At 40.3% G+C, this 25587-nt stretch overlaps 1 protein-coding gene across 1 annotated transcript in view; it reads left to right on the forward strand.

The window, feature by feature from the left end:
• Positions 1-3562: 3562 nt before the first annotated feature.
• Positions 3563-25587, forward strand: part of crlf3 (cytokine receptor-like factor 3) — a 35597-nt gene continuing 13572 nt past the window's right edge. The window contains exons 1-2 of the mRNA XM_036590049.1: positions 3563-3636; positions 14702-14829. Coding sequence (XP_036445942.1) covers positions 14713-14829 — 117 coding nt within the window. The 5' untranslated portion in view covers positions 3563-3636; positions 14702-14712. The remainder of the gene's footprint in view (positions 3637-14701; positions 14830-25587) is intronic.

Raw genomic sequence — 25587 nt, forward strand, 5'->3', positions numbered from 1 at the left:
TCTTCATTTTCTTTGTCTTCTTTCTCTTCATCATCATCATCATCATCATCATTTTCTTCTTCTGCTCTTCCTCCTTTTCTACCCCTTCATTTTCTCTCTTCTTTTTTCTTCATCATCGCCATCATCATCCTCATCTTTTTCTCTTCTTCTACCTTTCCTTTCCTTTCTCTTTTTCTCCTCCATCATCTTCATCATCATCTTCTTCTCCTCTGAAAAGGAAAAAAGGGTAGAAGAGGTTCTTTCTTCATCATCATCATCATCATCATCATCTTCTCCTCCTCCTCCTCCTCTTCATTTTCTTTCTCTTCCTCTTCGTCCATTCTGATCTCTCTGCTGTGATTTCTTGTACAGAGCTGTCGTTCAGTTGATTGATTGAGTTCTGGTTCTATAAAAGACGTTTATTTTAGATAGAAACACATTTTCACCGTTTATACTGATAATCCGTATTAATTAGTTCTGATTAGTGAAAAACTTTTTGAACACTAATAAAATTATTCGATGTTTCGACTTAAAGTAAATTAACTGACAGCCATCGTTTTCGTTTACATTACAGAGCTGTATTAAGTTATCAGGCTTTTTGTGTTTTTCACTATTTGAGCTTCAATTAACTTGAATGTGAAGTCAGTAAATGTTTGTTTTATCAGCTGTTCTTCTGTAGAGTCTCTGTTCTAGTGCGGTTCTGCGCTCTTCCTCACATTAACTGAGATCTTCCTCGTCTCCTCTTCTGTAAAGTCTCTGTTCTAGTGCGGTTCTGCGCTCTTCCTCACAGTAACTGAGATCTTCCTCGTCTCCTCTTCTGTCTTCAGTGTGAGAAATGAGGAACAGTCACTCTTCACTCCAAACTCTTGGGAAACTGGGCGAGTTTTCAGATTTACAGATCTGCTGCAGCTCATTGTAAAGTTTTTCAGAGGAATCCGGGCAGAGTTACAGTTTCTAGGCTATGAAGGACCAACTGGGTGAACCAGTCTGCTACAGCGCCACCCTGAGGCAGAGCAGTGTTGCAGCTCTAGTTAGTTAAGAACACCAGAGACAGAAGCTGATTGTGGGGTGAAGCAGATAAACAATCAGCTTCACTGAATCTGGATTTGAGGGTCTGTTTTTCTCTAACAGACAGCGGGACGTCATAATGAGTTTATTTTCAGAGACCCACACAAAATCTTGATTTTGAAACCTTCAGGGGGTCCAAGAGGTTCATTAGGGGGCCCTGGACCTTGTCCTGTGTCTCATTCTACACTGATGTCACAGTATTTATATGTGCTGCTCAATTCTTTTCACTGTACTTACTGTATTTATGTACTTCATATAGCTTTGGGTTTTTATTTATCTTCCATTATTCAGTTCTAGTTTATTATTGCTTACTTTCACCTACTTAGTATTTATATAGAGTTTGTTTGTTCATGAATCTTTATATTACTTACAGATTGTTTATGTACTTTCTATTTTATGTTTATATAAAGTATATATTTTTATATTATTTGAAGTATTTAATTTTATGTTGACATCACATTTCTGCACATTGAGTGGGTGATCAGAGGGGGAGGAGGTTCAGGCGACACCTAGTGGAGAGAAATGAGAAGCACGGTTTTCAGCTGTGCGGTCCTCTGGCGCCCTCTAGCGCTGGTTAATAAATTGAGCGCTACAGAAACAAATAATTTCGGTCTTGATTTGTTTATGTAAACTACCTGCAGCTAAGAGTCTCTTTCCGGCGCAGAATATTTAGAGTTTATGATTGAAAACCATTAAATATCACTATCATAGGCATGTTAAACTTGAATTAATTTATTCTATTAAAGATCAAAAATAACAGTATATATCAGCATGGCTGGTCACCAGCAAAGCCAGCAAATGTTGTGTTTTGGATGCTGGTATGCTGATCAACCAGCATGACCATGTTGGGTGACCAGTTAAACCAGCAATAGACCAGCATAAACCAGTTTAGACCAGCATGGTGCTGTTTTCATTTTAAATAGTCATTTTATTTATTATCTCATCTTCATACGCAATTTATTTTGTGAGTCTTTAATCAGAATGTGTTATTATTGCATTATCAGTTCCAGTTCCGTCCGTTTCTCACCCTGGTCAGACTAGACCGCATTCATGTGAGCAAAATCTCATATTAACACTGTTCTGTCACTTTCACACATGCGTTACAGTATGAGATTTAAGTTATATGAATCAAGTATAGAATTATGTCACCATAAACATTTTACTGCTCAGGCGTCAAGCTTTAAAGGGAAACTCCACCAATTTTTCAAAAATTCTATATAATGAAAGACATAAACAGAGTGGTTCAGAGTGGTTTGGTGTAAAACGCTCTGTTCTAGAGAAACTTACCAAGTCAGAATCTGTTCACACCCTCACAGAAAGTTACTACCTGAAATGGTTATGAATTCACTGCCTGATGACTGAGACACTGTTTTATGATAGTTCTGAGAACTTAAACTCCATACATGGTGGAGGGATACATGCAGGGCGCTGTGAGGCAAAATAGTCCCCAAAGAAAACTTACTATTTCAGGTTTTCCACTATTTTCCATCATCAACATTCCATATAAACTCAGAAGACTCGTGTAGGTTCACTGGTGGTTCTGGATAGTAAATAAAATGTCTATATGTGTGTTGTAGTCATGGCGACCCCTGGTTCCTATCAGCACCACTGTAAAGACATCTGAACCATTTCACGCCAAACCACTCTGAATCTCTCCGTTTACACCTCACACACTGAATTATGGGGAATTTTGAAAAATGTGTGAAATTCCCCTTTAACAAGGAGGAGAAATTTATTTCTGACCAGAAAAGCAGAAGTGTCATCATGTGTAATAACTATGTTATAACAAACATACACTTGGTTTGATTTTTTAACCACTGTAAACCTAATAGTGAATGTCTTGATGCTCGTTAAAACTTAAAATGCATACTGATCAGTGAAGTATTATGATCAAACGCCAAAAATAATGTAATGACCGAGTAATGATCCAATCACAAAAAAGGATTCGTTGTTTGTTATGAGAAATACTCATAAAAGCAAATATGGGATCACTTTCACCCACAGAATCAGCTAAAGTCAAAGTATAAGCTAATAAGAGACTTTTATTTTGGAATTTAGAAAACGTTTTAGTGATGTATGGACGTAATCAATAACCTTTTCGTTTGTATTATTATTATTATTATTATTTGTTTTAGCATTGTTTAATGTTCTCACTTTCCCGCTACAAAGAATCTTTTCCAGTATTAATTTGATAACTAAGGAAATAAAATCTGTTTTCAGATCAGAATCAGATCTTCTTTTCCCCACCTGTCTTCCGACAGAGTCCGCCCCTTTAAAGCCGGGATTGGCTAGTAGTTCATACTCACAAGCCAATCGAACCATTCTAGAACGAAGAATGTGCGATCTCAGCCAATCCCAGCGCAGGAAAGGCGGGGTTTGACCGAAAATTGGTGGAAAAACACAGCCGCCTCGTTTCGTGAGGGGGCGGGACGGCAGAGTAAGCCTGGCTCTCTGATTGGCTAGAAAGGAGAGCGCCTCGTTCGTGATTGGTCATCGCTTTGCTATCAAAGCGCTAGCCCTCGCGCTCGGGCCGTTACTGTTGTCGTAGCTTCAGTGGAGTTAGCATGAAAAAGGGGAAACTTTTCTGAGGTAAAAAATCTCATATTATACAAATTATTTTGCTGTTTGTGCGTTAATGTCATCTAACGTGCCCATCTGTTCGGATTTAGCCTGTCAAAGTCGAATATGTTGAATATTTAGAGCTGAAATCTTAACGAGTAGTGAGAAAAAAACTTGTTGGAATTTTCCCGTTCGACCTTAAATGGTGAAGCAGTAAGAGTCTAGTGCTTCAGGCGGCAGAATGTAACTGTTGCTCCATTTAAGGTGGAACGGGGAAATTCGAACAAGAAGCTGGCGAATAGGAAGCCAACTTCAGCCTCGTAGAAGTGAGTGAGTTTTTAGCTAACTAACTACAGAACCACATTCATCCTCACATAGTTTCTCCTTTTAAAACGGGTTTAAGTGGTAAAAATCTGGAGGGTTTCGTGGTGGATGTTGTTTGTGAACGGGTTTTTATCACTTCTGTGTTTTTAGGGAAGTTTTTTGTCTCTTTTTAAGCGAGTATGAACATGTTGGTGTTGTGCAAGCAGCTCTGTTTTTGCTCATGAGGAGCTAACTGATAATAACGGGCTGTCAGTGGAAGGAAAAATGCGGTTTTATAGCAAAAATATCTTTATCTGCCTGTTAATCTGTCTGTGTGCCCAGTGTCTGTCTGTATACATCAGTCTCCACTCGGGATTGGATGATTACAGTCCTAATTTACATAATTAATTTGGCATAGTGGGTAAGTGGGAGAAAAACATTTTATACAGACCTAAAAAGAACGGTTCGTTTTAGAGCCACGAGTTATATATAACCTAGAACCATTTGATGCTCAGGCCTAAGTGCTTGACATCGTAACAATAGAAGAACCAATTTTAGTGCCTTTACTAAAGAATTATTGTGTAGCAGAACCCTTTTGGTGCTATATAGAACCATTTTTAAAAAGGTTCTGTATGGAACCAAGTACAACACATTCTCCGTCAAACTAACGAACCATTTCACCATGCAGAGAACAATTTAAGCACGCAGATGGATCTTCATAGAACTCTTGGTTGCTTTTACTAAAGAACCATTGAAAAACCATCATTTTTTAAGAGTGAATAGCAGAACCCTTTTTAGGTACTACGTTTTCAAAAAGCTTCTTAATAGAACCGCACGCAACACATTTCACCATGCAGAGAACCATTTAAGCATGAAATGAACTTGTGGTTCTTGAGCAACTTGTGTTGCCTTTGCTAAGAACCCTTGAAGAATTATTTTTTAACAGTGAATAGCAGAACCTTTTTTGGTGCTATGCATGCCTGTGCTAAGCAGGCAGAGGTTTCTATACAGAACTCACGGTTCTAAATAGATCCATTGCCCTTACTAAAGAACCCTTGAGGAACCATCTTATTTAGTGTGTACCAAACAAACCTGTCTATCTGTCTGTTTATGTTATCAGCCTTAGAGGGCAGAGGTAACACTGGGGGCAGTGAGGCCTGTGGGTTTGTGTTGTTTTTGTTTTGTCATTTGTTTGTCTGATGTAGGACACTTTCATTTTCATTCACGTGCCTCAGCTTTGACCGTCAGCTCAGGCATCCGCACCTGTGGCGAGGTGAGTGTGTCAGAGGTCATGAAGGTGCTCCTGGCTTTAACCAGAGATGACCAGGAAAAATGCCCGCCATTCTGAAAATGAAAAACAGCTTGAGCTGGAATTCCCAGTGTCGTCGTTTGGCGGGGGCTCGTTGCTCTGAATCTAGGTCAGCGGCCGTCGTCCCCTCTGCGAGGCGGCTTCTCACAGTTTTGGGAACCCGTTCAGCTGGACCAGAGCTGGACCGATTAATTGCTTGAGTTAATGCTCTCTCTTTGCAGATTACTGGCCTGGAGCTGCTGGAGCACGAAAAGAAACCCCTCGCTGCTAACCAGGGGGATTAGAGTAGGACTAGCACAGACAACCACTCCCTTTCCCTGGACCACAGTCAGTTTCACTGTTTGTAAACTGTCGCATTTCACAAAAACTAGCATATCTTATCTTACCCAGCGTACGTCTCAGTGAAAAAGAAAAGAAAATGTAGTACTTAACAATACACACTGGTTATAGAAGACTTAGGAGTGTTTAGTGGCATTTAACAAAACACTGGATTTAGAAGGCTTAGCCATGATGGTGTTTAAAAATACAAATTAGTTATAGAAGGTCAAACAGTGTTGGAAAGCATTTAGCAATACACACTGGTTATAGAAGGGCTAGCAGTGTCGGATGGCATTTAGCAATACACACTGGTTATAGAAGGGCTAGCAGTGTCGGATGGCATTTAGCAATACACACTGGTTATAGAAGGGCTAGCACTGTTGGATGGCATTTAGCAATACACACTGGTTATAGAACGGCTAGCAGTGTCGGCTGGCATTTAGCAATACACACTGGTTATAGAAGGGCTAGCAGTGTCGGATGGCATTTAGCAATACACACTGGTTATAGAAGGGCTAGCAGTGTCGGATGGCATTTAGCAATACACACTGGTTATAGAAGGGCTAGCATTGCTGGGTGGCATTTAACAATACACACTGGTTATAGAAGGCCTAGCAGTGTCGGCTGGCATTTAGCAATACAGATTGGTTATAGAAGGGCTAGCAATGTCGGATGGCCTTTAAGAATACACACTGGTTATAGAAGACTTAGTAGTGTTGTATCACATTTAACAATACACACTGGTTATAGAAGGGCTAGCAGTGTTGGATGGCATTTAACAATACACACGGGCTGTGTAAGGCCTGATCATGATGGATGCATTTTAAAAATACACACCGGTTGTAGGAGGCCATACAGTGTTGGATGCAATATAGCAATACACACTGGCTTTAGAAGGCCTGGCTACGATCAAGGCATTTAACAATACACACTGGTTGTAGATCTCTTAGCTTCGATGGAGGCATTTAGCAATACACACCGGTTATAGAAGGCCTAGCACTTGTTGATGGCATCTACAATACACAATGGTTATAGGTGGCCTGTTGGTATTGGGTGGCATGTAACAAGACACATACTGGCAAAGGAGTGTTTGGTGGCGTTTAACAGTACGCACTGGTTACAGAAGGCTTAGTGGTGTTTGGTGACGGTAATACGTACTGGTTATAGAAGGACCAGTGTTCCGTAACAATACACACTGGTTGCGGAAGGCTTAGCAGTGTTCACTGACATTTAGTAATACACGCTGGTTATCAAAAGCTTAGCATTGTTGGATTGCATTTGACAATACATACTAGCTATAGAACATCTAGCAATGTTCATAGGCATTTAACAATGCACACCAACTGAGAGAGCCTAGTAGACATTGGTGGCATTTAACAGTACACACCGGTTGTAAAAGATCTAGCAGTGTTGAATTGCATGTAGCAATATACACTGTTTTTAAAAGACCTAGTAGTGTTGGATGGCATGTAACAATGCACACTGGCTATAGAACGCCCAGCAGTGTTAATTGACAGTTAACAATACATACTGGTTATGGAAGATCCAGCAGTTCGACTGGCTTTTAACAGTATACACTGGTTATTGAAGGCCTAGCGGTATTGGATGGCTTTTAACAATACACACAGGCTATAAAAAGCCTAGCGGTGTCTCCACTTGTTTCAGTCTGACCAGTCAGAAATAATTTGTATTAAATTACAGCATGCTTCTGTTATCTGGGTTAAATGTATTTATAGGGTTGAACATTAAAATTCATAACAGATTATTATTTAAAATACTGGCCTGAGTTGAGTAGCATATATTAGTGTATGTGTATAAAATCTGTGTTGATGGTGAACTTTATAAATGCCTAAAAGATGGAAAAGAAAGCATTACCAATTTTTTTTTGAAAAGCTCGCTTCTGTTTCAAAGGTTTCAAAGCATCTTACGTCATCTCGGTTTAGTAGTAGTACTTAAACTTCTGTCATCAGACATTAGAACTCCACTCCGCCATCGTAACCTTGTTTATTTAATGTCAATGTTTGTTACTTCTATTGAGATTGTGTATGTGTTGTGTAGGAGTGTATATTGATTGCCTATTGTGTTGTGTGTGTGTGTGTGTGTGTGTGTGTGTGTGTGTGTGTGTTTGAGCAGCACCAAAAGAAATTCCTCTCAGTCAAGTACCGACTGATATGGCAATAAAGTACTGAGACTTACTGATGTCAGGTAAACGCTTGGCTTAAAAGGCAGAAATCGGTCTCTGTTGGCAGAGATGCTGAGGCAGATCCGGTGCGGTTGCCTGGGTAATGGTAAAGTCCGATCTGGGTTAGGGTGTTTAGTCATAACCAGAACTGATTGCTTCATCCTGTTAGCGGTGACAAAAAACTGGAAACGGACACTGATAACACTGTTCTAGTGCTGCTATGATTCAGCACACTCACATCCTCTCTCAGGTACCTTCTGAAAGATGGTTCAGGGCACATATCTCCTCTATACATACCATTAAAGGAAAAGTTCAACAACGAAAAAAAAAATTGCAGTTCTGCCTTTAGCCTAAACGTAGTCAGTCAGTGAAGGTATAGACTTGCTTGTGGGATTTCACTCTGTGACACCTTCTTATCTGTAAATGTGGGCTAAAGTACCACATTCACACTTCAAGACGGCTGCTACTGTTTTAGCTACGCTAATGTACTTTAGTCTGTGTTTAGAGTAGGGTTTGCACAGATTAATCAACTTTACTGCTCAGCGATGAGGCTTTGATGTCGACTAGTTGCTGAACAGTGATTATGACGCTAACGTCTGGACGTCTAAGAGAAGACAGCAGGTGAGGAGTCTGGTGATTTCGGGGTGTGTATTTCTGGTTTTCTGAAGGCTAGCAATGTGAAACGGGGCTTATTGGAAAGTGCACGTCACACTCTGCTGACCTGTTGCTGTCATTCTAACATGTTTTTCACAGATCTACACAGCTTCAAACATCAGATATTGATCGTCGTTATCTCCGGTTTCGTTGGAAAGGGCACGTCACGCTCTATTACCAAGTGTCGCAGATGTTTTAAAGTCGCTTGTTGAAAAGCGTTCACTTCACCTGTGGGTTTATTCATGACATCATCAGCAATTAGTCAACGTCGACACACAACTGTTGACTTGACTGAAGTCCTGCAACTTCTAAGTTATAGAGAGCGCACAGTGTCATAAACCACGAGATTACTAAAAACTCCACACAGAGAAGTTGATTGAGTGTGATGACTTGGGAATACAGTTAACATCATGCTAATTGTTGGATTATGAGGTTCCAATACTGGTTAAAACTAATGAAGCAGAATTCAGGCACAAATTGGGTTAATATTTCAGTTGGCGTAAGTTGGGAGGAGGATTTGATTTCTTGCAGTGCTACCACTTTAATAGCATGTCATTATGAGTGTAGCGATGAAGTCCACAGTGATCACCATGCTTTGTTTTATTAGGAAGAAAATCTGTTTTTTTATCCTTTATGGAATTTGAGGTTCCTGTTATTGTTATTGCAGAGCCTGACATTTTCACGGTCAGTTTTGGGAGCGTTGCTCTTTTCTCTAACCTGCCTCAGCTTGGAGCAGGAAAAATCCACATTAGAACATGCTAAATAACAACTTAACCTAAAGGGGAATTCCACTGATTTTTCAGTTTTTTGTGTAATCCAGAGTGTGAGATGTAATCAGAGTGATTCAGAGTGGTTTGGCGTGAAATGGTTCAGATTTCTTTAATGTGGTGTTGATAGGAACCAGGGGTCGCTATGGCTACAACACAAATATAGACATTTTATTTACTATCCAAAACCACCTGTGAACCTACACAAGTCTTCTGAGTTTATATGGAATGTTGATGATGGAAAATAGTGGAAAATCTGAAATAATAAGTTTTCTTTGGGGACTATTTTGCCTCACAGCACCCTGCATGTGTCCCTCCACCATGAATGGAGTTTAAGTTTTCTAAACTATCATAAAACAGTGTCTCAGTCATCAGGCAGTGAATTCATAACCATTTCATGTAGTAACTTTCTGTGAGGGAGCTTTTAGAGGTGGACGTCTGGTTCCTATCACCACCACTGAACAGTTCTGACTCGGTAAGTTTCTCTAGAACGGAGCGTTTCGCACCAAACCGCTCTGGATGACTCTTAAACATTTAATTATGCAGAAATTTAGAAGAATCGGTGTAGTTCCTCTTTAACTTTCACTGCACTGTACATGTCACATCTATTTGCAGTCACATGTTGGCGTATAAGGACGGATTCTACATCTGCAGCTACTGTTTTCCTTGCATTGACACTGTTGTGGGAATGTGTTGTGTATGAAAAACAGGCTGCTTTAAGGAGTCGCATCTGCTGTTAAATACTCAACTTACAGTTCATTCACTGCTCAGCTCCACCTTATATAACCTTTTATAATTTTGTAAGAAATGCTCCCAGGATCACACACAGTCAGCTAAGGTGGCTAATATGCATTTTGTCTGATTTGTGTGTACCTGGTGTGAAACTTGCACTGTTCTGACTATTATAGTCTTATGTTTATGTATATATAAAATGTGTGTGTCTATATATTTATTGAAATTCTTCATAAGGTAAATGCAGATAATGCGAATACAAACAGTGCAAAAACACTGATTCCCTCACCTCAAGACTTCAGCTTTACACCAATTTTACCACACTCAGAGAAGCCACTGTGGGCTTTACACACACTCGCCTTTAACTTCTTTTCTAGGTTTAGAAAATAATGTAGAACTCTGTCTATATATTGTTCATTTCTGTTTTTATTATTTAGCCCAATAAAAATATTGTAACACGGGGGTTTTCTCTAAGTTTAACTTAGCTGCTACTACTCAACATTGACTGCCCTGCTTTGTTTACATCTAGGTAGGGCTGGGCGATAAAACAATGACGATAATTATCGCAATATAACTTTTCCTCGATAGAGCGATACAACATGTTCAATAAATGTCCGATATAATACACCACTCCCACGTTCTAGCGAAAGCCTTGGTGGTGTTTTTTACTGCAAGGAAAGCGACACTACTCTGCTGTCGCCAGGAGAGGGCGCACTTCCAAGTTTTTCGACATGATTTAGAGAGGGAGGGGGCGACGAGTAAGATGAGTCTTTAGCAACGGCTGAAACGCGGAGTTATACAGTCTGTTTGAGTGGAGCGACCGGCGATCTGCTCTCCTGTGACCGAGTGTGAGTGACGAGGTCAGTGGTGTAACTGTACTGTCCTACAGTGACCTCACCTCTTTACTAACATCCTAACAGCTTTAGCAGCGTTAAATCACAATCACAATCCTCACAACTACAGCGCTGTTACAGCGCTCAGTCTGATTTTAGTATTAGTGCGTTCACAAGCAACGAAAGTGAAAGAAAGAAGTGGTTCATGTTAATTACAGCCCTGATTTACACGAAAGTAAACTGAGGAAGCTGTGAGGCGTTGGAGAGCAGGAGAGCGCTATCTTCCCAGGCTAGCTGGTTTTAGCAGCTGGCTAACTAGAAGCAGCTCCGTCAGTCACACAGCACGGCAAACTGATGATACTGTAGATCAAACAAGACACAAAAGCACTGATTTCAGTTTAAACGTACCTAAAAAGTTTGTCTGGTGTTGATATTTTGCGCTTCACCCCTCAAACTACTACAATTGAATAGAGAAATCCAGTCGTCTAGCTGGTGTCTGAATACTGTGATGTCATGTGTAGCGGGGTAGCCGAGCGCTCGGCACCAGCTAAAATAATCTTTCTTTCTGAAATTATGACTATTACAAAAATAGCCGTGCTTTTCCAGCTGGTAAAAACAGCCAACCAGACACTTTCTCCCACTCTCCCATGACAGATCTGTGAAATGTTCCACTGTTTGCTGAGTGTTTATCGTGTTCCGACCATAAAGGATAGTTTAAAACACAAATTAACCACCCAGGAGCAAAAATCAGCCTTCAAACTTGAAAGAAATAATGATTTGACATTTATCGCGATATGTATCGATATCAAACGATATGAATTTTGTTTATCGTGATAACATTTTTGGCCATATCGCCCAGCTCTACATCTAGGCTATGTGAGGTTCCTCTCAACAAGCCCCATAATAAAAACTAGCCCCCACCCTACAAATAAAGAGTCCAGTTAAGAGTCGTCCCAGGAGTCAGTCTGTAGTGTTGATTCCCACCTTCTTTTTCTCTGTATGTGCAGGAAAAGTGAGCTGCCTCCAGCCATTCAGCGCAGGTTTTCTCCCTAGAACAGCCTTTCTTCCTCAGCTCCTCAGCCAGCTTCTGTAACGACTGTCTCTCTTTAGTCCCTGAAAACAGAAACAGTCTTAACAAAGCAGCAGCATCTCAGGCAATATAGAATCTGAACTGTTTATAAAGAGAACTACTAAACAGTTAACAACCAGTATTTTAAGGCAAGGCAAGTTTATTTATACAGCACATTTCACACACAAAGGCAATTCAGTGTTGTTTAAATAAATAAAAGGAACATCAAAAGGAAAATAAAGACAAAGTGCTTAAGAGTGACAAACAAACAAGATAAAAATCTTTGTAGGTTTCTTCTTATTGTTCTTTTAAAGTACATAAAGTAGAATGAAAACATAAATAGAAGTACAACAAAGGACTTCAGTGTTGTTAAAATTAGCTTATTTAGGGAGCAGTGCAGTAAGACCAGGGCTCAATCATAGACGCATGAAAAGAGAAATGTTTTGAACCTGGTATTAAATACCGTTGCGTTTGGAGCTCATCTGAGGTCTTCTGGTAGCTTCTTCCAGCTGCAGCAGCATATCAGCTGAATGCTGTTTCGTTTGTACTCTGGGCTCGACTAGCTGACCTGAGTCTATGGATCCAAGAGACCTACTCGCTTTGTATTCAGGTCAGAGATGCATTCTGGGCCAAAACCATTCAGTGATTTATATACTACACAATTAAATGATAGTTCTTTAAGGGTTCTTCAGTAAAGAAAATGCGTCTACAGAACCATGAACACTCAAAGAACCCTTTACGTGTTTAAATGGTTCTTCAGATTGGTGGAGAATGTGTTGTATACTGTTCTGTGTAGCACCAAAAATGATTCTTCTGTTTTAACAGCCTGATATTGTAACAATACCAGAACCTTTTTGGTGCTATATAGAACCCTTTTCAAAAATCATCAATCTGAAGAACCCTTTCGCGATGCAAAGAACCCTGTAATCATGCAAAGGGTTTTTTTGAGTGTTCATGGTTCTATATAGAACCATTTTCTTCACTAAAGAACCCTTGAAGAAGCATCATTTTGAAGTGTGTAATATTTCCAGCTGTTTAAACTCTTCTGTAACTAACTAAAAGCCAGTGTAAAGATTTTAACACTGGAGTTAAACTGGACTCTCTTGTGTTTACACAGCTAGCATGCTCACCCAAAGGATTAACCCACGAGGCTCGTCAGGTCGCGTAAGACAAGCGAGCTGCCTAAATTTATCCACAGAAGCCATTTCTAGCGATCTACAAACACAAATATGTTAAATAAATACGGCAGTAGGTCAAAACAATCAAGACAGAAGATGAGAAATACATTAGTAAACACACTGGTTGCCAGAATCAGCCGCTCAGTCCACCATGTTTATCAGACTGAAGCAACTCTCGGCTGGTGAACGGTATTATGGGATTGCCTTCACCGGTTGTGTTTACATGCAAAGGTTTTCGCTAATCTGATTAATTCATTTTGATTATAGATGAAGACTGCGGTGCTTATATGCTCACGCTACTCAACATTCTGATGGAAATATCGGTTTACATGCTCACTACAAGTAATCCGATCCAGAATTACCCGCATACGTAGTAGGGGTGGGAATCTCTAGGCATCTAGGGCTGCGATGCCATTATGAAATGATTATCGATGCATCTTCATACATCTTATTACAGGATTTCTTTTTTTCTCACTGTGTGATGACTTTGTACTTTTAAAGCACTTTAAAGTACTTTTATTTGGAATGATCCATAATGAATTTACTTCGAAATATCTTATTAATAAATCAAATGGAAGTGATGTGTCAAGTGAACTGGAAGACGCTCATTCACTGCTCTTGTGTGGAGCTCCTCAGTGATTTCTTAAATTCTGTTTTGGTCTCGTTGTAGAGTCGCTGTGTCAGTATAATATCTGTGAGACGGGTCGCTGTATCTCGGCTCCAAAGTGTGCCACATAGCGCAAAAGACCTGATTCTCAAAGACTGACGGACGCAAATCCTTTGACAATAAAAGTTGCGTCAGAGTTTGTAATTCGCTTCACCCTTTCAGAGTTGGGTGGAAGCTCTGACATTGCTTGCTCGATGGTCCTCTGGTTGGCAGCAACTAAAAACGGCTGTTTTTCTTCCTCCTCTGGATGGAAACGTGTAATGTTTGTTGTGTTTCCAATATATTTCAGTTTAAAGTGACAAGACTGGCACATAGTGTGGCTTTTGTCCAGGTCCTTTATCCCTTCAACTTCTTAGAAGCCAAAGTTCTTCCATAACCCAGATTTTAATGCCGAGGGTGCAGATGGGAATTCTTGCTCATTCATCTTATGTCTTTGTTATGAGCCGCCACAGACTGTCAGGCACTGCACTTCCATGTTCCACCCTTTGCTTTTCATCAACATTGTCATCTATTAAAATTCAGAAAATCGATTTGACATTTTTGAATCGATTCAGAATTGTTCACATCCACATCGCAGTTCACCTAAAAATCGATTTTTACCCCACCCTAATGCGAAGAGCACCACTTAGTGTAGACGTTACCATGACAACCAGCATCACGTGAGTCCAGTCAGAGTGAGGTGAGCAGCAGTATGTTATGCTGTGTTCACATGTGTGCATGCAGTAAAGCCTGCATTCTGCAGCGGTGAGCAGATCGCTCTGTCGAGAGTTAAGTTTTTCCAACTTTTGCTGTCAACTGCAGCGTTGGAATGATTGTGTAAATCAACACGTGCTTGCCTGACACCGCGTGGAGCTGTTAAGTATTTTCTAATCTCTAATAATTGTCGAGTAATATCTAACATTTTTCATGTTGCTTGCAATTACATGTTTTCACCAGAGAGGTCCCCAAATCCCAAAACAGATGTAGTGCTGTTTTAACGCTTAATTCCATAAGATGCATAATTCCATATGTGTGGAATTATTTTATAATTATGATGCATTTTACATCCCTAATTGTTATTGCTTTTTATTTATTTATTTCTAGGAGCTGCAAGGATGTCGGTGGAGGCAGAAGTTTTGCTGCAGGAGGCGAAGGAGAGTATAGAGGCGGCACAGAATTACAGGAGTGAACTACAGCAGAGACTACAGGGGCTCAGCCAGGCACGGAAACAGGTACGCGCTCATCGCCGCAGAGAGAGGATGCGAAAACCGTCACACAGTTTGAGTTAATTTAGCGAAGAAAGAAGCACAGATTACAGAGGCTTCAAGTTTTCTTCCTAAATAGGTACACAGGACAACATGTAGATTCGTCTTGACCGGGTCCATCTCATGAATAAACATGTCCGTCTTTTTTTAATGTGAGTTTGATGTATGTAAATATTGTAAAAGTTTCAAAATGCACCCTTCACTTTCCAGTCCATACAACTAAGCTGCAAAAAAAAACAGTTATGATGACCCAACCAGGTTTGCTTTTGTGATGTCACAGTTAATTAGCAGCACTTTAGCCCCACCCACTCAGCCTACAGCAGTTTAGCCCCACCCACTCAGCCTACAGCAGTTTGGCCACGTCCACTCAGCCTATAGCTGTTTGGCCACGCCCACTCAGCATACAACAGTTTAGCCCCACCCATTCAGCCTACAGCAGTTTAGCCCCACCCATTCACAAACAGTCCTGTAGAGTTATTGCAGTAGAAGGAATATAATTAAACGTTGTGCTGTTCCTGGCTGTTGGGAAATCAATCATTGCAAATCATTCCAAAGATCTGCACTTCCAAATGAAGCGACTGCAGGTTATAACAGAGCTTATGTATCATTCTTAAAGGCGCAGTAACAAAAACAGCCTGTTTAATTCTGAGGGATAAAGGGAGGCTGGAAAATCATCATGTAAACGTGAATTATGACTGTTTTTGGTACAGAAACCCACACAGATGTTATAAGTGGAGCTCAGTGGAAAAAATACAAGATAAATGCAGGATATGGGCTCTTTAATGAGGCTGAGAGACAGAAGCTGTGGAGCTTCTGTGTGTGTGTGTGTGTGTGTGTGTGTGTGTCTTTCCGTCTGCTGCTTCTCCGGCTACTTCCTCCCACACACACACACACACACACACACAGAGCTTACTTCACATAAACAATGCAGCTACTTCCTGCAGCACAGACAACACACACAGATACAGAGCTCTCTACTTCTGCCTCTGCCTCTCTCTCTCTCTCTGTATTTGTCTCTCTTTTCTTTCTCTCTCTCTCCCTTTCTGCAAAAAAATAAATACTAATTTTCTGTGTCCTTCTGTCTCCTCTTTCTCCCTCTCTCAAGTTGGCCCTGTGTTTAGTCCACTTGACAGACTGACCCCCACTCTGTGTGAGACTGTGTGCAGCTGTCTCACTGTGAGCACATATGTGCCCATCTGACACACACACTCACACACACACACACACACACACACACACACACTCACACACACACACACACACACACACACACACTCACACACACTCACTCACACACACACACTCACACACAAAATGAATTAGTAACATATTAATATCATTCAGTATTAATTATTCAGTGTCTACTGTGAATTACTCAGTAATTACTATGAATTACTGAATGAAGCTGCTGTGTAGTTTGTGCTGCTGTGTTATATCTGTACTGGTCTGAGTTTGTAGTTGCAGTTCCTGCTCCACTTCCTGTGTATCTGCTCTGGGTTCCCGGCGGGTGCAGAACGCTCACTCCACTGACACACAGGGGAACAGCTCTAATGTTGTGTCTTGTCCACACTAATACAGTTACGTTTGAGCTACAGTGTTTGTGCCATTTCCGCCAGGCACTTTGTTGTTGTACACGGTACACAGAGCTCTGTCACGCAGCAGTGATTACACACAGCTCTAATATACACATATCATACACAACTGAGTTCAATCCTTAAACAGCAGCCAAAGCTGACGGCACTTCAGACCACACTGCTGCACTGAGGCCGTGATTTCAGCTCTGTCCGCCTCTAAAGAGCTTTTTCAGAAAGGTGCTTTTCCAGTGGTTGAATTGCTGTTTCACTATGGATGGAAGTAACTACTTTGAATTATTCTGTGCCTGCAGTGAATTATTCAGGGAGACATTAATTAGTAACTACTATTAATTCTTAAGTATAGTATGTTAATTATTCGGTTTCTACTATGACTTATTCAGTATGTACTGTTAATTATGCAGTTCCACTATGAATTATTCAGTATCTCCTATGAATTATTCAGTATCTACTATGAAATATTCAGTATGTAATTAGTTATTCAGTATCTACTGTATATTATTCAAACTTGCATTTTCTTTGTGCTCCTGAGTGGTGCAGCTATCTAAGTGGCTGCATCATTGTTAGATTACGAGTTCAATCCATGGCCAGGAGTCCAAGAGCTCATAATTTCACAGTATTGGATTACATCATCGTCAGCAGCAGCAACACAGCAGGAAATATCAGCTGTTAAGATTTCATCAAGCCATACGCACATACATTAGTTACTATGCTTTAAAAATTATTACATACACTCCCCTCCCTCACGGTAGCTCGCAGGATTATCCTTCCATACTGCTAACTACAGTCGTTTAGAGGAAACCAAAGACCTGATGGTGATTAAAGAGGAATTCCCTTTATAAAAGTTCATAATTCAACTGATGTAAACTGAGATGTAATCAGAGAGATTCAGAGTGGTTTGGTGTGAAATGGTTCAGATGTCTTTACAGTGGTGGTGATAGGAACCAGGGGTCGCCATGACTACAACACAAATATAGACATTTTATTTACTATCCAGAACCACCAGTGAACCTACACGAGTCTTCTGAGTTTATATGGAATGTTGATGATGGAAAATAGTGGAAAATCTGAAATAGTAAGTTTTCTCTGGGGACTATTTTGCCTCACAGCACCCTGCATGTATCCCTCCACCATGAGGGAGTTTAAGGCCAAAATCTTCTCTAAACTATCATAAAACAGTGTCTCAGTCATCAGGCAGTGAATTCATAACCATTTCATGTAGCAACTTCCTGTGAGGGAGCTTTTAGAGGGGGACGCCTGGTTCCTATCACCACCACTGTGAACATACGTATTCTCTTATACATACATAGCATTTTTTGTGTGTGTGAGGCTCGTCACCAAACACGGGCAGGCACGTGTGTGTGTTCGTTGGGGGGGTGGTTGTTAAATGTATAACACTTGTAGAGCCAAAACACACTTCCGCACAAGGCGTCACATTATTCTCACAGACAGAAATATTTATAGACATGATTCTTCAGAGTTACGACTCGAGCATAACAAGAATGCCGTGTTTATGTGTAAGTAAATTAGGCTGGGCCTGCACTGCACGACTTTAGTCGCCCCGATATGCCCCCTCCAACAATTTCTTTTTTAAAAATTTTTTTTTTAACTGAATATGAAGTGATTTTCCAGGTGCACTGTAAATAAAATTAATAATAAAGTCAGAGTTAATCAGGTTGCTTACTCTTTAACAGAAAAGGTTTATATTGTATTATATGTTACAGTGTAGATAATTCTGATAAACATACTCAGAAGACACGTCCTTCACCAAGTTCTCTTTGAAAGGGCCCGAAGGACAACCTATGCTACAAAATGTTCTTTCACATGCTGTGTGCAATTACACATTTTCACCAGAGAGGTTTCTAAATCCCCAAATCTTACATAGTGCAGCTTTAAAATTAAAAGTTAACTTAACTGCATCTTCTGAATTAACCCAGCCTGGAAGCACCAGCTTATCTTCTTAGTTTAGTCAAAATAAATTATATATACACACACACACACACACACACACACACACACACACACACGTATAGATATGTACACACACATACTTTTTCACACCAGCTGGGACTCTTTATTACACAGTGGCACCAGGTATTTTCAGGACTGATGTGGCATCACTGGGGTTCGAACTCCCAGTCTCCTGGTAATGAGGCAAGTGCTTAACAGACTTAAAAGTTCACTGAACATTAGTTAAGTTTACAGAACAGAATGTCAGAGCCAGGTTGTTTTTCTTAATTTACTATTTGATGTTCAGTTTACCTAAATTTCAGGTTAGACACAAATTTAAGTTAAAAAGAGCAAACCTTGCATATTTATGTTGATTTAACTGTTTAAATACTTAACTATTTTAAGTATTTGTGTTTCTAGTATTAAGGTAGACTGTGTTGGACTTACATTAACATTTTGAACCAATACTTTCCAAATTCTTGTTCAGGTAACAAAAAATTCCCAGATAGGACAACAGATTTAATTGTGGATAATCTGATGGTGTGAGAGGGGCATCGAGTCGATGTTTGTCCTAATGTAAACAGAATGTGTTTGAGTGTAAACAGTATTTGTACATAATTAGTGGAAGTGTGTCTGCTGAGCTCCGAGTAGCAGGTGAGAGAACAAACAATGAAACGAAAGATGGAGCATACGCGAGGCTGAAGTTGGGCCAATGAAAGTGGGCAAGCCGAGCTTGTCGACTAGTATCGTAACAGGGAAAGGAGTATTAAAAAAAATAATAATAATAAAAAGGAAGTGGAAACGATGCATGTGTTAATGTGCCCTTTAATGCAGGGAAAGTACAGTCGGATCTCATCTGGCCACACTGGAGATGCGGTTTAGAGAAAAGAAGGCAAATCTGGCCCAAATTGATCCACATACGATCTGGACACAAAACACGTTAATACAGGGTGTAAACTGGCTTGTTATATTTATGATAATCTCCTTCTGCCCATTCGTTTACAGTGCACAGCTAAAATACAAGAAATTTTGTAGAAGACTGACGTTAAATTTTACAGTTGTAAAATATTTTAAGTACTATTTACATTTGACAGAAAGTAAACGCATACTTTAATAAAAATTATTATAATCAGTAATATTATTATTGTAGTCTGTCAGAAAATGTTTTTGTGGAAAGACCAAACAGTCGTTTTGTGTGTGTGTGTGTGTGTGTGTGTGCGCTCCTGCAGGTTTATCTGTGTTATTTTAGGCTGTCTTTCCGTTTCCTGTTACAGAACTATCTCTCTCTACACACCACACTCTCTGTGGAGAGAATGCCAGTGTATTTGCAAAACTGATCTCTTCTTTCCTCAGTCCGTCTATCAGCAGCTCTGCAGTGTGTTCGTGTGCTCGCACGTATGTTTATATATAAAACTACTGTGCAAAAGTCACAGAGCACCTTTAATTTATTTAATTTACAATCAAAACTGACATTAATCACACTGACAAGTTCAGTGTCAGAAAACGGTCTAATCTCAGCTGCGTGAGTGTTGAGTGAGTCACTCTTCACCTTTATTCCAGTTTCTATTCTTTTCAGGAGACTCACTTTCAGCTCCTCAAAGAATCTGCAGACACACCTCCAAAGTTCAGTCTTAGAAGCTGGTTGATCATTTTCTGAAGTAATCAAACACATTCAGTGGTGTTGAGGTCTGGACTCTGGGGTGGTCAGTCCATCGTTCAGCTTCTTTGTTTGATGTGTCCGTCTCCTTTTCTCAGTGAGGTTCTTCTTGATCAGCTACACATCCTTTCAGACCCACAGCGCTGAGTCGTCTTCTCACAGTGGAAGGATGGACAGAAACACCTGTGGATGTTTTCAGATCTGAAGCAGCTTGATTTTCTCCTCTCTCTCAGAGATGAAAGCTTTAAGTGCTGCTTATCTGATGGGGGCAGTTTTGGTGTCTACTAGCTCTTCCTCAAAACCGCTGCTGCAGCTTCAGCAGCTGTAAACTCTCTGCACGCCGTTTCACATGAGTCTCCGATGTGGACTGAATGAAGAATGAAGGGTTTCCGGCGTGATGGTCAGTGCTTAGTGATTTTCTGAGTATCCATTGGTCAGTTTCACACAGAATGTAGACGGACACACCAATCCACCAGTTCCACACGGTGAGAGACAGATGACATGTATCTCAGCCCCTCTTCATAGGCTCATAACTCTGGACTCTCACCTCAGAGACTCGACTCGGACAGTCACCTCAGAGACTTCAGTCTCGACTCAGACTCCAGAGTCAACTTGGACTCAAACCTCAGCGACTGGAGACTCAACTCAGATTCTCACCTCAGAGACTACACTTGTACACCCACCTCAGAGACTAGAGTCTCGTCTCGGACTCAAACCTCAGAGACTTGACTCGGACTCTCACATCAGAGACTCAAGACTTTACCTGTACTTATCCGCCTTGGACTTTCACCTCAGAGACTTGAGACTTGACTCAGACTTACACCTCAGAAACTCAACTTAGACTCACACCTCGGACTTGAATCTCAGAGACTCAAGAGTTGACTCAGACGTGGACACCTGAGTTTCACACAGAATGTAGACGGACACATAAATCCACCATTTCCAGGAGGTGAGAGGCAGATGACGTGTATCTCAGCCCCTCTTCATAGGCTCATAACTCCGGATGTGAGTCTCGTAGGATCTCGAGATAAGATGGAGTGGAAAGGGCGACTCTACAGATTCAGGAAGAGTTTGAACTGGATTTCTGAGCTGGATCATCACAAAGATACACAAACAGATATAGAAACATCAGATTTGACACGTGGGTACAGTCGTGGACCCCAAAAGGTTCATCCTTTTTTGAACACCAGTTCTGGAAACTCCTGTTTTTTTCACTTTCACTTTCTCCTTTATGCAAGTAGATTCTCATATCTGATCAAATATTTCCTGAAATATCAGTTTGTCCCTGAGTTTTGCACAGTACTCTGTGTGTGTGTGTGTGTGTGTGTGTGTGTGTGTGTGTGTGTGTGTGTGTGTGTGTGCGTGTGTGTGTGTTCCTGCCTCTCCCTGAGGCAAGTTTATACGTGAAATCTTCCTCGTTCCAAAAATGACAGACGATTTAAAACATGCTCTGCGCTCTGTTTGAGGATCACCTTTTAAGTCCCTGTTTAGCTTCAGTGCTCAAACTCAACCATTCAGAGTCAAAAAATAACAGCGCTTATAACTAATTCAGTAAACTACGGTATCATCACTCAAACAACAGTGCAGAAAAACGTTATAACTATGTTTTATAGATGTATGTATGACCTTGTAAGAACTTTAACAGAATTAAAGATCCCATATCCTGGAAAACTGAGAGACTGTAGTGGTACAGCAACATTGTTAGTTTAAAATTTTTAATTAACTGTTTTTGTGATGTCACAACCACCAACACACACATACATACATACATATATATATCCACACACACACACACCGGTCAGCCATAACATTATGACCACCTCCTTGTTTCTACGCTCATTGTCCATTTTATCAGCTCCACTTACTATATAGGTGCACTTTGTAGTTCTACAGTTACAGACTGTAGTCCATCTGTTTCTCTGATACTTTGTTAGCCCCCTTTTACCCTGTTCTTCAGTGGTCAGGACCCCCATGGACCCTCACAGAGCAGGTACTATTTTATATGGACTACAGTCTGTAACTGTAGAACTATAAAGTGCACCTATATAGTAAGTGGAGCTGATAAAATGGACAATGAGCGTAGAAACAAGGAGGTGGTCGTATATACGCCTGTCCAGCCTACAGCAGTTGAGCTCCGCCTACTCACGCTGATGTTATGAGGAGTGTTTTTGCGCCTGGACTGCTTCCAGAACAAGGCACAGCCAATGAAAACAGCTCGTTTGCATATCAGTCTGAAAGGCACAGTAACAAAAACAGGGATAGAGAAATTAATGATTGTTTTTGGTGCATAAAATTACAATAAAGTTTCAATGTAAGTACATATTAATAACAGTTGTTGCCAAAAGTAAACCAGTTTCCATTGATGTGTTTTACTCATGCAGAGATGACGTTCACATCTGAATCAAGCAAATTCAACGCTTCACTCGTTTAGGGTCGTCACGTCACGATCGGGAAATGTTAGCTGACGATTGTCATAAATAATTGCAATTAGCAATTTAATTGTCTTTGTTAATTGTATTAATTTATTAAAGTAGAAGCACAAATAGGCCATTAGCCATTTTACTTCTTATGTTTACTGTGTAGCTAACACGGATACACGCTTAAAGATGGTTCTTCAAAGGACCTTTAGTAAAAAAATCAAAAAATAAAAAACGGTTCTGTGTAGAACCATGAACACTCGTTTGCATGATTTAAACGGTTCTTTGCATTGTGAAATGGTTCTGAAGATTGATGAAGAATGTGTTATATATGGTTCTACATAGAACTTTTTTTGAAAAGGGTTCTGTAGAGCAGCAAAAAGGGGTTCTGCTATTGTTTTGGTGTTAACCTTGTAACAGTAGCCGAAACCTTTTTGGTGCTGTATAGCGTCATCTACAGGACATTCTCCATTAATCTGAAGAACCATTTCATGATGCAAAAAACCATTAAATCATGCAAAGGGTTCTTTGAGTGTTCATGGTTCTACATAGAACTATTTTCTTTACTAAAGAACCCTTGAAGAACCATCTTTTTTTAAAAACTGTACCAATTAGCCCCTACCCCTGTTTTGCATGTTCTCTTCTAGGTGTAGGGTGTCCTGATTCTTGTTGAGATAGAGGGGTGAAGTGTTAGAGCTACATGACCCTCCAAACAGAGGTTTTTCAGAGACTCCAAAGTTATGAGAAAAAAAGAAAAACCAGCAAGATGGAGAACAAGAGACCAAAGAAACCCACAAATGTGAGAATTTTCTCTGTTAAAAAATTATGATAACCATCTTATTATCTTAGTTTAATGTCATTTCAGTGTATTATGGTCCTTTTCTTCATAACAAGCATAAAAAGCCGTTAGTAGTGCTGATGTGTCAGTAGCTAACTTTCCTGTTCCACCTTAAATAGTCCAGCAGTTCTGACGCCTGAAGTGCCAGAATGTAAGTGCTGCTCCATTTAAGGTGGAACAGGAAGCTGGTGAATATCTGACTTCAGCTTCATATCACTGAAGAATTAGGGGTGGGTGATAATAAATAACTGCCCCCCTCTTTGAAGGCATATGATGCCCTAAATGTAACTAAAGCCCAGCAGTGAGGAGCTGAACTTTACCCTCCTCTGCTGTCACTGCAGACTGGCAGGGTCACCTACAGAGCAGCGCTGGTAGCTGTTAATGAAGTGATGCTCTTTTTATTTGAGGGTCCCATTTCAGAGGGAAGATTAACCACTATCCTGTAACTCAGTTCCAAGGGGTAAAGAGACACCCGAAAACAAGGGGTAGGGGTAAAAATAAGAATTGGGACTGGGCCAAAGTAGTCTTGTGTATTGTTTGAATTTCTTGATGTAATATTTTTGCCGTATCGCCCACCTCTACTTGCACCCGTTCTCCACTATCTCCACTGGCTTCCCGTAAAGTACTGTATCCACTAAACATTCTTCTGCTCACTTGCACAGCTTCGCTCCCTCCACCTATCTGATCTTCTCCTTCCTTAGAAACCCACTCTTACTCTCCGCTCATCTTCAGCTCATTTACTACCCATTCCTCAATCCAGCCTTCACAGTTTTGGCGATCAAGCACGCTCTAGATCTGCTCCTCGTCTCCGGAAGTCTGTCAGTCTAATTCTCTCTCCACGTTTAAAACAAATCTCAAAACCCCACGTCTTCTCTTTAGCTTATACCTTACTTCTGAGCTAATCCTCCCTCATTATAACCTGACCCTGTCTTCTTCTCTGCTGTCTGTTTGCGTTTTCCTGTTTGTCTTCTCGTGTTGTAAGTTCTGTTACCATTGTATGCATCCTTGGGTTCTTGAAAAGCACTATATAAGTTTCACGTATCATTATTATTACTATAATAATCATGCGTATAATCAGGCAAAGCTTATCGAGAGTGAAAATAAGCAAAAAACTCATTCTGCTACCATGAATGCTAAAAACAGTAGAATTAACTGCAGAGCCAACAAATAAACATGTAAGATCACTGAGTTAGAAGTTAGAACCTTTTTGTTTATCATAAGCACCATGAAGTCCCAGTGAACTCAGACTGCTTTCTTTTTTTCTTCGTTTGCCTCGACCCACCACACCCAACCGTTTTGTTTGTTGCGGCTTGTTGTTATTGTGAAAACTAAAATTGAAAATGAAAACTTAAATAACAGCAATCACCACAAATAATTGCGATCAGGCGATTGTGTAATAATTGTGACAGGCCTGCACTCGTTCAGTGGGCTCTGGAGAAATGTAGACCGTGGGTACGTTTAAGTAGTTTTTCTTACAGCTCTTATAAGCGGAACCGCGATGTTCACGCTGAGAAACCGCGGAGCTTCCTGCCTCTCTGGGTTTCATCTTGGCGAGTGTGAAGAGCAGTTAATTCTGAAAGTAAAGAGCGACGTTGTCTCACAACCATTTCCCTTTTCTCATGTAGGCACAGCATCTCAAAGTGACTCAATACTGCGAACAAGTCAAACTGATAAAATCCACCCTTCAGTCCCCGAATAAGCAGATCCTCCGTTTCTTTTTCACTCTGCACAGTCTGTGTGATAAAGCACGGCAGAAAAACTTCCCATTTCTGAAAGAACAGGAGATAAATTTAGCCTGAACGATTTGTCAGACAGTCTGACGTAATGGATTTTGTACACACAGCAATATATCGTCAATGTTTAGGGGTCCAAGCACCCACAGTGCTGCATCCCTACTGTTTTTGCTCAGACATGCATAAATAATTTTTCTTCCTTCCTTCCTTCCTTCAATCAAGGTCTGTAAGGCCTACGAATATGAAATTGGGTCAACAGGTAGGGCTGCAACAAACTAATAATTTCCTAGTTGAATAATCTGCCGTTTACTGAAACGAATACTCGATTATTCAGATTATGAATCACTACCAAGTAACTTTTATGTGGCTATTAGCTTTCAAATTTAGTTTGAGGTTGTTTTATGTATTTGCTAACTAACAATGAAGACAAAGATAAATAACATTCAAGAATTCACTTGAATGTTAATGAACTTTCCTGCTAATACAAAAGATAAAAAAAAACTCTGATATATATTTTTCCTGTCAAATTGTATAACAT

Source organism: Colossoma macropomum, unplaced genomic scaffold (genome assembly GCF_904425465.1).
Source record: "Colossoma macropomum unplaced genomic scaffold, Colossoma_macropomum, whole genome shotgun sequence".
Classification (NCBI taxonomy): domain Eukaryota; kingdom Metazoa; phylum Chordata; class Actinopteri; order Characiformes; family Serrasalmidae; genus Colossoma; species Colossoma macropomum.